We start from the raw sequence: 12,114 nt of genomic DNA, 5'->3' as shown, positions 1-12,114 counted from the left end.
ATCTGACCGGAGTCCCCCTGGCCATTCAGCAAATATCAGATCGTTTTTGTCTCTGGCAGTTAGAAGTGGAGAGTGAGGGGTGGGGAGCACATGTCCCCTTCACCCACCATCTCGCCCCCAGGTGGGGTGTTACAGTGGCAGCAAATCCTACCAGGTGTGCAGATAGGCACAAAAACAGTCATCCAGCCTGTTCTTGACTCCAGGGTGGCCATCTCTCTGCCCTTGGGTCCTGAACAAGCCTTGGACATCATGAAATGTGGACAGCAGGACCACCAGACCGGGGGCTGGCCAGGCAGCAGAGCGCACCTTCAAGTATCAGGGTGCAGGACCAGTGGCCTCTAGAGTCTGGAGTCTACGCCACGGGTACCATTTGAGGTTGCTGGGCCTGGAGGATGCTTGTCCATCCGTCTTGCTAAGGGCAGAACATTCTTTCCAATCAGCTGCATAGCAACCTCTCATATCCAATGAAAAATCATCTCCTTGTTCATTAACAGACCTCATGCAGATTTCTAAAATGGTATTTAAAGCCCTAAATAACCATCTCTGGCCTGTTGATTCATGATTAACATGTTGTAAATTCTATAGGTGTAGAGACAAATTCTTTATATACTTTCAAAGCAAGTTACTGCCCAGACCCTGTGCTGGTAGAGTGCATGTTAATTTGTTTACTATCTGTCACCCACTAGAATGTGAGCTTTTGAGGACAGGACTTTGTTTTCCTTATTTACTACCATTACTCCAGGTGAGTGAATGAATGAATGAATGAGATAGAAAGACAGAAAGAAAGATGCTTTTCAAAATTCAGCTGGATGTGGGCTGTAGTTCAGCTCCTTGTGTGGGCCCAGCCCCCGCTCTCCACGGGGGGCTCGCTGGACACGTGTGATGAGGCAGCTTGCTCTTCAGCTCCCTCTGGCTGCCCTCCCTCCGTGTCCCTCTCCCACTCCTGCCACCCACAGCCTGTGACCTGCGATCCTTCGCTGTCAGCGCCCCCTTCCCCATACAGCACTGCCTCTTGGAAACCCTCTTCCCCCTCTCCTCTCCTCCTCCATCAACAAACAGTGTGGAGACCTGAGTCAGGTGCAGGCGCTGCCAGAAAAGGGCTGGGTAACTTCAGTCCTTTAATCTTTCCGGGGGTGGTTTCCTCCTCTGGGGGAAGGTGGAAATGAAGGGTGAGGCAGGCTCTGTGCTGAGTGTTTAGATGACCTCATTTAACCCTAGTTAATCCTCACTCCCAATCCTACAAGAGAAGGGAGTTTTACTCCATTTTCGGGTGAGGAGAGCGAGGCACAGCTGGGGCAGTAACTTGCCCCGGATCACTCAGCCTCAGACCCAGGTGTGTGACTGTGCGATGCTACTCCTGGCACAGGCATACCTACCTGCTCCCACGAGGTCTGGGGCAGAGCTCTGGGCATCAGTTTCCAAGAAGCTCCCCTGGCAGTTGGGACATACAGCCATGTTCATGAACCACGGCCTCAGATGAACTCCCTGCTGCCTCCCAGTGCTCAGTTTCACCGTCATTGCTTACCCTGGCCCAGGCCCTCGCTTCCCAGCTCGGCTTATCAGATAAACGATAAGACACAAAGACTTCCATTATTACCTGTCCGTGAGTATTTGCGTTTCAAGAGGAACAAGCAATAGGAAGACCCTTGATGGTGGTGGGGACAGGAGGGAGAGGGAGGGCCGCTCTGGCCAGGGGTTCCTCTCTGCTCACAACCCCTAGGTGAGTCCTTCTCCATGTGTAAGGACAGCCCTGCTTGCAGTGGTGTAGGATGCCTCTTCTCAGGTGAAGGAGGACACACAGACCACACGCTTACACCCACTACCTACTTGTATGACACAAACTTTCTCTTTCTTTGAAGATCAGACAGCGATTGAATTCAGTCTTTTCTGACTTAAGAATGTGAAATTAGGGTTTCTTCCTCTGAAAAAGCAAGATGATAATCTGGCATCAGTAAACAAACACGGCTCAACTCATGCCCATTAAAATGCCCAAGACAGAAATCTACTTCCAACATATTTTGAAAACGTTGGGAAATTCTTTAGTTCACTTCACAATCCTGAAAGGGGCTGTGATGAGGGAGTGTAGAGACCACACGGCGCCACCGAAAGATGTGGCCGGGACTAAATCAGGCTACATCCGGACAGGAGAGCCGTGAGACGGGTGTAGCCAACCCTCGGGAGGGGCGAGGGAAGGAGGGCCTCATCCAGCAGGAGAGCCTCCATGGCTGCCCAGAGTCCCGCCTGTGGCCGAGGTTGCGTAACAAGAGTTAGACGAGAAGGAAGTGATTGAGGCTGGGTGAGAAACTGATTGCATCTGGTGAGAATGAGCTGTGAAAAGCAGAGTAAACAGGAGAGCTTAAGAGCAGGAGCAGGGAGAAGAGAGCGGTTGAAGCTTTGGACTGGATTCTCTCCTCCTGTGCCCTCAGTCTCCTGTCACCACATCCTCAACATTCTCCTTGGCTGTGTCACCCAGCCTGATGCTCCCTAATGAGCACATCCAAACCAAGGAGCTCTTCTACGTGAAGGTGCTCATTGCAATATCATGTATGTTCTCCTAGATTTGGAAAGCTCCTAATTATCCAAAGTGGTGGTTACAGAAATAGTAGTTGTATGCTCAGTCATTTCATTTCAAACGAAACATGAACAACCTGGGACAGTTATTAATGATTGGAAGAAAGTAGAAAGCAAAACTGTATAAATCCTGTGATTTGTAAAAATCCAGTTGTGATTGGAAACACAGTGAAGGCCCCCCACAGAGCGGTGACGTCAGACTTCCTGCGGGTGTGGCCCCAGGTGTTGCTTTTGCCACATCTCGATGTTTAAAGTTGCACAGGTGACACTGATGCACCGGCGTCTGAGCACCACTGGGTGAGGCTATGGTTAAACACATCTGTGCACCCTGGGTCACCAGACTGCTGTCCTCTCCCCAAGTTGAGGACAGCTGCATGAGAAAGTGGGAGACTTGTCTGGGGACTGGAGGGAGGCAGGCCATTTAGCACCTGAGAAGCCTTTGGAGGGAGTGTCTAGGGCAGACCTGAGTGGGGTACCACAGAGATAAGTTAGGGAGATGTGGGGGTATTTTGAGAGCCAGAGAACACCTCTGCCCAAACTCCAGCCTCCACCTGGCAAGCTCCTCCCTTTCCTTCAAACCACTTCTGTTCTCATCCATGCCCTCTGAGAAGCCGTCCCTCAACCGCCCCCACCTGAGGTCCCTTACCGTCCTCTGAGCTCCCCCCCAACACACACAGTGCCCCGTGGGTGTCTTTCTCACTGCACCCAGCAGGTTGTGTTAGCATGCTCTCTCTGCATCCTTAGTGCAAAAGGGGACTTCCTCTTACTCGTTTTGGGGTCCCTGTGCCTAGTGCAGTGCTTGGCACATAGATGCTTAATGAATACACGCCTGGGAGAATGTGTAAATAAGGACGATGTTAAGGACCAACTTGCTTATTAGACGAATACGCAAGGGCTGTCTAGTCCTCTTGGCATTAGTCCCGTAGCTCAGATGGAGTCAGTGTTAAAATCACTTTTTTCGGTTAACCTGGGAACCCAGCCATCATTGGTAATATTGTTTCTGTGAGAAAAATGAAATTCATTCTGTTTTAAATAGCCAACTTCCAGATGAATCTTTAGATCACAATGTATTCCTGATTTAAGAACAGCCTGTACTTTCCAAAATGCCCCACACTGAGTAACTTCTACCCATGATTTGACTGAGCTGTCCAAAAAAGTTCCTTTCCAAAAGTTTAGACAAAGAGAAGCTCACATTTTACCCTTTAACAGGTACATGCCGTGAGCTGAGTCTGCATATACACCGTTTCAGGCCTTTTCAAAATGTGGCATTTAACTTTTTTTCCCTAACAATCTCATCGGTCTATGGGGCAGATATTTCAGCCAGTGTTTAAAACAGTGGCTGATCCTGGCCTGGTGCCGACCGTGTGCCAGGCACTGCTAAGCGCTGCCGTTATCTGGTGTCCTTTTCTTCTTCCCAGGAGCCTCAAAGACCCCACAGCTGACCCTGCACCGATGTCAGAAAACCAATGAGAAACAGGCCGGATGTGAGGGCAAAACTATCCCCACTCTGTCCAGCATGGAGCCCGAGGTTTCCTCTTCCTGGCCACCAATTAACATAAAATTGTATAAATGAACTAGAGCTCGCTGAGTTGTGAAGGCCCTGGAGAGGGAGCCACAGTCCTGCTGCGGTGGGCGGCGGGCGAGGGGGGGACACTCTGGCTGCCACGTACCCCCTCAGCTGAGGCTAAGCACTGAGCCAGCCAGCTCCCTGCACCAGCACCCACTTCTCAGACGGGGGGTCACGGTGCAGGGAGACGGGCCGCCGAAGTGGATCGGGAACGGGGCTGCAGTCACGGGCTGCCGTTTGGGAAAAGAATTTCCACTTAAAAGATTTAAACAGATAGATTGAGCAAGAATTGAAAACAAAGGATTCCGGCTGCACAGGTAGGGGAACAAGGGCTGGAGCTTATAGAAAGATAACAGATCGTGTCATTCTTTCTCTTGGGTGCTCGTTGGTTAAGAGAAGGCACGGAACATGGATCTGAACGCGGAAGCTTGTCCTGCTGCTGAGAAGTCGGCAAGTGGGGGCTTTGCAAGCTCTGAGTGCCCCACCCTCAAAGGACTTTATGAGTACAAGGTGACTTGTGCTTTCCATGTCTGCAGAGGTTAATGGCCTGTCTTTAAGTAAGAACAAGGGAATAAAGGAAGTAAAAGCTTATTTACTTTATAAACAGATAACCCCCAAGGGAGAGCCAGTTGAGAATGATTTTTCTCATACAGCTGTGCCTTCCATGCATAGAAAATTACACCCTCCAGCTGCAAGTATTTGAAGAAATAATTTAGTTATCCAAGGAAAGGACAGTCACATTTTCTCAAATGCCAACATTAATTTAGCCTGTATGCTTTGCATCCACAGCGGATTTTTATCTGAAAACTGCCTCTGCTTGGTAAATGAAAATAGAGATTCTTAGGAAATAAGGACTTGATCGTCTTTTTTTAGAAACTTCAGATACCAGATGCTCTGATGCGTCTCTCTTAGTGCTGCCCAGAATCTCAGGAAGTCATTCATTCCTCAGTTACAGTTTCAGTAACAGAAGGAGATAGCCGGCCGAATCTTATACCCTGTTCTGGGTTATACCTGAGGTTTATAGCTTGGGAAAATATGGTTATTTTAACCCAGATATAAATTCTGCATGGGTCCTTCTGCAGTCTCAGTGTCGAGAGACTTCTTCACACAGAAGGATGATTTCCTTTCTCTTATCAGCAACATACACACTAGCCATTTTTCCCAGAACAATCCAGCTTATCTTACTACCACAAGATGTACTTGGTAATTTATGACTCTAGAACCTAGAAACTAAAATGTAGTTTAAAAAAATTGAAAAAAGCCAGTCTGAAAAGGCTACATACTATGATTCCGATTATATGACATTCTGGAAAAGGCACAACTGTGGAGACAGTAAAAAGATCAGTGGTTGCCAGAGGTTATGGGGGAGAGGAGAGATGAATGGGGGAGCCCAGGGGATTTGTAGGGCAGTGAAACTTATTGTGTAGGATCCTCTAATGGTGGATACATGCCACTATACATTTGTCAAAGTCCATAGACTATACAACACAGACAGTGAACCCTAATGTCAACTAAGGACTTTAGCTAATAATACTGGGTTAATATTGGCTTACATCAGTTCTTACATCAATTGTAACAAGTGTGCCACTCTAAGATTGTTAATAATTGGGGTGGGGGGGTGAGGGGATGTATGGGAACTCTCTTTACTTTTCACTCAATTTTTTTTGGAAACCTGAAACAGCTCAAAAAAGTTTATTAATTAAAAAAAAAAAAAAAGCCAGTTCAGCCTCCTGGCATGGTCTCCATGGAGCGGGGGAGGTGAGGGATGATGATGTCATTCTACTTAAGTCTTCTGCGGTACCCAACGTGTGGCCTCAAGCAATTTCGTTTGAAAATAGTTATCAGTATATTAAATCTCCTTGTCTTTCTGGTGGTGGTTGTTATTACTAGTCTCTGTGTTTAAAAACAAACTAAAAAGAAGAAGAGTACAAAATTAGCTTTACCCTCTTCTCAAGCAGTTCCTGTTTCGCAGTCAGAGGTTCCATTACACGCCGTCCACATTCAGACAGCTGGCACCTCCGCCACACTGCAGAACCCTCTCGCTCTGCTTGCTGGGTGTCTTGGCGAGAAAGAAAGTCAGCGCGTGCTGCCCCCTTTCGGGTCTGATCTAACCCAAGAAATCGTTGGCCCTGCACTAAGCACGGGCTAGTTCCTGCAGCGCGGGAGGCGTGTTTATTCCTTTCCAATGGTGTGGGCAGGGGCATGGCTGGATAATAACCACAATAAGTGTCTGCACATTGTAACAAATGTCACTAGGAATAGCACAAGTAGTGGTGAGTCGTTGTTGTGACCGCCCAAGGAAAACCCACACTTACAAATTTACAAATCAAAGAAAGATGTGTACGAAACGCTGCATTTTATAGCAACTAAAATGCATTTCCCTCTGGAAGGGGAAAAATGTTTCCAACAATTACCCCGCATTCAATGTGCCTGTAATACACACATGCACCCAGGGACAGACAGAAACCGTGAACTGGCATAAAGATGGAGGAAATTGATATTATCTTGTGACGTCTGTGGTATTGGTACTCCCTAAACAAAATGAAGTTTCCTGCCAAGAAGACCACAGTAAGAGCACGTTCAACGCACGTGAAGATAGCAAAATATTTCTCTTGCAAAGACTGTCATCAGATATGGGATGTGTCTTATGTATGCACCACCCACACATCCTAAATGCCAGCAGAGTAAGCAAGATCTTCTCTAGGCCTACAGTCTGATTCTTCTCTGTGAGATTTTCTTGGACTTGATTTCCCACATGGAACTCTGATGAGGGTCGAAGAAACGTTACACCAGCTCCTTGGTGGGCCGCCCAGATTGGTGTCCAGTTCCTGCCTGCTACCGAAAATGCTTGGGAAGAGAGCAGCATCATTCATCTCCATGGTACCAGAGAGATGAGGAATACAACCCAGGCATCTTTGCTTTTCTCTGAAAATTCCATGGGATTTCATTATTTAAAACTTTGCACGTTAATTAAGCTAAGAGAAAATAGGGACTATAAAAATAATCTAAAGAAATATACATTTTAATTTAACTCTGCAAGAGAGAAGAGACTTTTTTACTCTGAAATTTCCTTTCTCTTTCTGTTCATGATAAATTGGAACTCATGAGCAGAATAAGAATCAATTGACGTGGTGAGAAAGTCAACAGAGGGCTGAAGGGACAATACTGACAGCTTGGGTTCTCTACCTCCAGATGTGTTCACAAGCATTTATTTATTGATGATATAAATAATCTCTATGATATACAAAACAATCTACTTGAAGATCACTGAAAATTACCATGTAGGACACTTCGGTCTAAAGTTGGAATCTTGGAAGTCACTTTCTCAACCGTGTCCATATCTCTTTCCTTTGCAGGGCAACAGGCTTTGGCTTCTTGAATGCGCTGTGCAAAGCAGCGACCGTCCTTGGAAACTTAATCTTCGGCTCCCTGGTCAGCATCACCAAAGCCATCCCGATCCTGCTGGCCTCCACCGTGCTCGTGTGCGGAGGACTGGTGGGGCTGCGCCTGCCCGACACACGAACCCAGGTCCTGATGTAACGGGAACAAAGCCATCCCTCCTGCGTTTCCTTCTCCTGCCCTGTGTCAACCCTCCTGACTGACTCAGGCTTCAGATTTTTCAGATAGAGAAAGGTGGTCAAATATCAGAATGCTAACTTTTGCTGTGACTGAAATTCAGATGCATGCCATCTTGCCCCCTTAGTGTGATTTTGCACATTTTTTTCATGTGTTATTTTTCCTAACTGTGATGCTACAGCCTCCCTATAATTCTGCTCGCTAAAGGTTTAGAAGCTAAGGAGAGCACTGTGCTGCTGTGAGAAATAGATCCTGCTCCTGTTTCAACATTCGCAGGAAATATAAGTGGGCATATTATTGCATTTGTGCTGAGGAGAGGGATTCTTTTTTTTTTTTTTTTTTTTCAGAGTGATATTTCCTGTTTACGTAGAAAAGGACACCCAGCAATTCTCGCTGTGACAGCAGGGCCTTTCAAAGAAAACCATGTGGCACCAAACAGAGCTGGGTGGGGCTCTTTCAGGCATGACAATTGAGGTGACTCTGCTGACAAGAAAAATAAGGGCTGTGCAGTTGGCAGCAAAGATCTGAGTGAGCTGCATCTGCAAGATTTCTGCCAGAAAGCCCAATTAAACTTCTGAAAAATATGAGGAAAAGGGACCGTCAGTGTTTGTAATTGTGGCATGTGGTTCAGAATGTTAGAAATTCACATCAGAGAGAGAGAGCTTCTGCCTCCATTTACCCCCCAGCTCCCCACCTCACCCCCAGCTGCCCTTGAGCTTGCCAGGGAGCAGAGGCAAGGAAAGAAAGCCACTGTCTAAAACCTGGTCTGCCTACCTGAGTCTGCTAGTCATTCAAACTCTCTCTAGTCTAGAGATTGTCAGTCATCTAAGTTGTAAATTGCAAATTAGGAAGAAATTCACACCTAAAGCCATTGGGAAATGCAAAATGATACCCTGAAGGTACCACCTTCCTAAGGGACGGTGCCCTCAGGTAGTTGACATTGGACTTTCTGGCTGGCATCACTGAAGCAGGTCCCATTCCTCCAGCTTCCTCTGGGCTGGTGCACCGGTCAGTGTGTTCCTGGCTGCTGGCTCTGTGTGAAGTCACAGCCTGCTGTCCTACAAGGGGCCCTCTGGCAGACAAGGGCAGCATCTCCTGGTGGGTTTTGGCTGCTCATTTTACCTCTGAATCTGCCGGGCCTGGAAGAGAGAGATCAGCAGGACATTCCCACGGGCTGGCAGCTACGTGACCTTCTCACCCCTCGGGCCTGCCCCTCCTCCAAGCTCGCCCTTTTTACTCATCTTTGAAATTGGAAGCCTCCTTGTAGACTTGCAGCGATGACCAGCCGCCAGGAATAAATCCCGTATTGAAACAGTATTCCTTTTTTACTCTCTGTCTTGTTAGAAGGTTATCCTCGTTACTTATTATAGGCGTTTGCAGCAGGCGGCAGCCCTGGGGCCTCCGGGAAGGGACACCCTTCGGTTCCAGTAGTCATTACGTTTGAAGATGTCTTAACCCCAGAGGCCACTCTGCCTCCCTTTCCCCACCTCCCCTTCCTAATGATCCTCCTAGAGCTCCAGACTGCAGAGTTCAGACTCTGTGAAAAGCTTCCTTTGTTAACATAAGCCATTAATCGCCTCCCCCATAAAGTAGTTTGGGTCTGTAGGGGGGGCAGCCTGGGGGGCTGGCAGGAAGAGGGTACTTCCCTGGGGACTAGGGCTCAGGGCCAGAACATCAGGAAAGCTCAAGCCAAAAGCTGCAGAGGTGGCAGGAAGAAGGAAAATCAATGAAAACTAGACAAGATCTATGAGACTGCTATCAGCAAAGCAGGGAAGAACAGAACCTGCTCCCCCTCTGCCTCCTGTAATCTGCTGGAGAACATCAGACAACCCCAGATGGCACCCTGGATGTTATTCCTCTTCCATACATACTCATTTCCCCACCTATCTGCCCCTTGATTTCTCTTCTTAAAAAAGACATCTCTGGGGACCTGAGCAGCGTTTTTAGTTGAATGTAGCAATGCAGTGATAACTGCAAAAGTAGGATGTGTGTCCCCATCAGCCCATTCAAAAGAAAAGAGAAATGTGCACGGATGCCGCTCTGTCTGGTCTTCCGTGGTGGTTAACTTTGCTCACTGGACTACCGTACTTTGAGAAATGTCTCAGGTGTCTGTTGTAGCTCTAAATGCATAAAATATCTCCCAAGCTGCAGAGCACGGTTCACGAGAGTCTTACTTGAACGCTGGGTTGGGTCAGAATAGGATAAACCAGCAGAACCCCACCTCCTGAGACCTGCTACCATGCCTCCCCTTCAGAAGGGCCTTCTTGGCCTTCTTGTCACCTAATCCAAGCCTCCCTGGTGGCCCAAGAGGGATCTATTCTAATCCCCTGGACAGTCTGTGGTCACAAACCTTCTTGGTCACCACCTTTCCACCTTTCGTGCAGTTTTCTCTGCCTCCCTCACGTTGTTCCCATCACCCTGATTTCCTATGAGAGAGCTCAGGTTGTTCCCAAAGTATGTGGTGTGGCCTGTCTGGCTTGTTCTGGGTTAGCTGGAGTAAGATAGAGCCGTGCGATTAAATAGAAACTCTCAGGTCTATCAGTGTAGCATGCTGCTAGCACAGGATGAGCAACCAGCCTCTCATTTCATCTACAGTGGAAGGAAAACGAGAGTATGGGCAAAGTGAGATCCTAGGAAACAGTCCTACTTGCTCTGATATTTCTAACTCCCTTTCTATCTAAAATTTCCTCACAGCTCTTTGGAATGGATCCAGAATGCTCCCAAATCCTGTTATTATCACTGGGTTCTCTCAGTAGGAAAAAACCCAGCTGCTCTAAACTGTAAATCCTGTACCACGTTACACCCCAAGTAATGGGTCTTACTCACCCAGCTCACATTCAGTCCAGCAGCCAGGGATCATCTTACACCCAGAGAGATAAGACAGAAGGGTCTTAGCCCAAGCTCCCCACCAGCCAACAGTGAGACCCAGATCTTTCTGGGGAGAATGTAAATCATTTGAACATCTCTGGTCCTCAGTTTCCCTATCTCTTGAGTACAGGCTTGGGACTAGTCCAAGATTCTAGAGGATCCTAGAATGCAAATGGCTTCATTTTATTATCTACCTTCTTCTGATGCTCAACTCATCTTTACAGGCACCAAATAGGTTTAGTTTAGAAACTGAAAAATTAGGAAATAGGCAAGCATGCCAGACATCAGGAAGTTGTTTGGGAAGCCCCTGTGGAATAGTCCAGAAAACATAGTTCCAGTGGTGTTTGTGCTGCCAGCTTCTTAGGATCCTGAGCATTATCTCTGTTCTACGCCAGTTTGACAGTTATCATTGCCTGCCCAGGAAAGGGACCCACCCTGCCAGATACACACAGTTAGAACACTCTGATCACAACACGATCACAAAGGCTGTGTCCTGTAGCTCTCCTGACTCTGTACCCCATTTTATTCTTGAAACATGGTCTTAAGTAGACCTAGGCCTTCAGAAACAAGAGTTTTTAAGTGATTTCACCAATGTTGGCAAATGCACCTTCATTTATAAATCTCACCAAATCAGAGTTCAGGTTTGCACCAAAAACTGCTTGGCCACCTTTCTGGATGTCTTGAGATATCAAGAGAGAGATAGGAAATGTAGACAGAAGAGAGAGTCTAAGATATCCTTGAGAAGGTTCCAGGGAAGAGATTAGGGCACAGTTGAGACTTTCTAAGCTCTGGGATCAGTTTAGAAACATTCCCCGGGAATGACTTTTGATTCCCTCTGCCAACCAAAATAGAATATGATATTCTCCAATTTTTTTCTGTTTAATATCAAAATAGCCTTTACCTGTTTTTTCTGTAAAACACCTCACCTGTTTATGCATTACAGGCTCTGAAGCCGGAGTGTCTGATTTGACCTTTACCTGGTATCACATAAAGACAACTGGTTGATTGTTAAGGTGCATCTTGGCTGTATTTGGTTTTCCTTTAACCCCATGTCACGCTGACCTTAGCCCAGTTACCAAACCTACAAAAACACCAGTCATGTTGCAACAACAAAGAGAAATCTACGCAATAGGGCACTCTGGAATGGACTATACATTTCTTACAGTTTTTGTTTCTGCCAAGCAAAGTATGTTTTGAGTAAAGCTTCTCTCGTAATCTGTGTAATGCAGAAAAAGAAAACTGTCCGTGTCCCCAAGATGGGCTGTGTGTCCCCGTTGTTTCAGGTGGGGAGGAGACTTCTCCGTGGCATCTCCTCTTGCTCCAACTCCTGACCGGTCCTCCCATCAGCGGTGTCTCGCCAGGGCCAGCGCTTCCTCAGTCTGTCTCAGACAATGCCTAGAGCTGGTGTAGCATCCCAGGATTTGGAGGGACAAGGATGCGGTTCATGGTCTGTTTAGGCCCTTGTTTACGGCCGGCAGGGCTGGGTGGGGGCGAGAGCTGGGCAGAGCCTTCCCTGATCCCTTGTCAGCTCG

At 47.3% G+C, this 12,114-nt stretch overlaps 1 protein-coding gene across 1 annotated transcript in view; it reads left to right on the top strand.

The window, feature by feature from the left end:
• The window catches only part of SV2C (synaptic vesicle glycoprotein 2C), a 196,089-nt gene extending 184,489 nt beyond the window's left edge, over window positions 1–11,600 (top strand). The window contains exon 13 of the mRNA XM_014797705.2: window positions 7,495–11,600. Coding sequence (XP_014653191.2) covers window positions 7,495–7,678 — 184 coding nt within the window. The 3' untranslated portion in view covers window positions 7,679–11,600. The remainder of the gene's footprint in view (window positions 1–7,494) is intronic.
• The last annotated feature ends 514 nt before the right edge of the window (window positions 11,601–12,114 follow it).

The sequence above is a fragment of the Ceratotherium simum genome, chromosome 4 (assembly GCF_057802395.1).
Source record: "Ceratotherium simum simum isolate JZ-2026a chromosome 4, ASM5780239v1, whole genome shotgun sequence".
Classification (NCBI taxonomy): Eukaryota; Metazoa; Chordata; class Mammalia; order Perissodactyla; family Rhinocerotidae; genus Ceratotherium; species Ceratotherium simum.
Note: the sequence above shows the minus strand (reverse complement) of the source record. Positions and strands in the feature narration are given on the sequence as shown.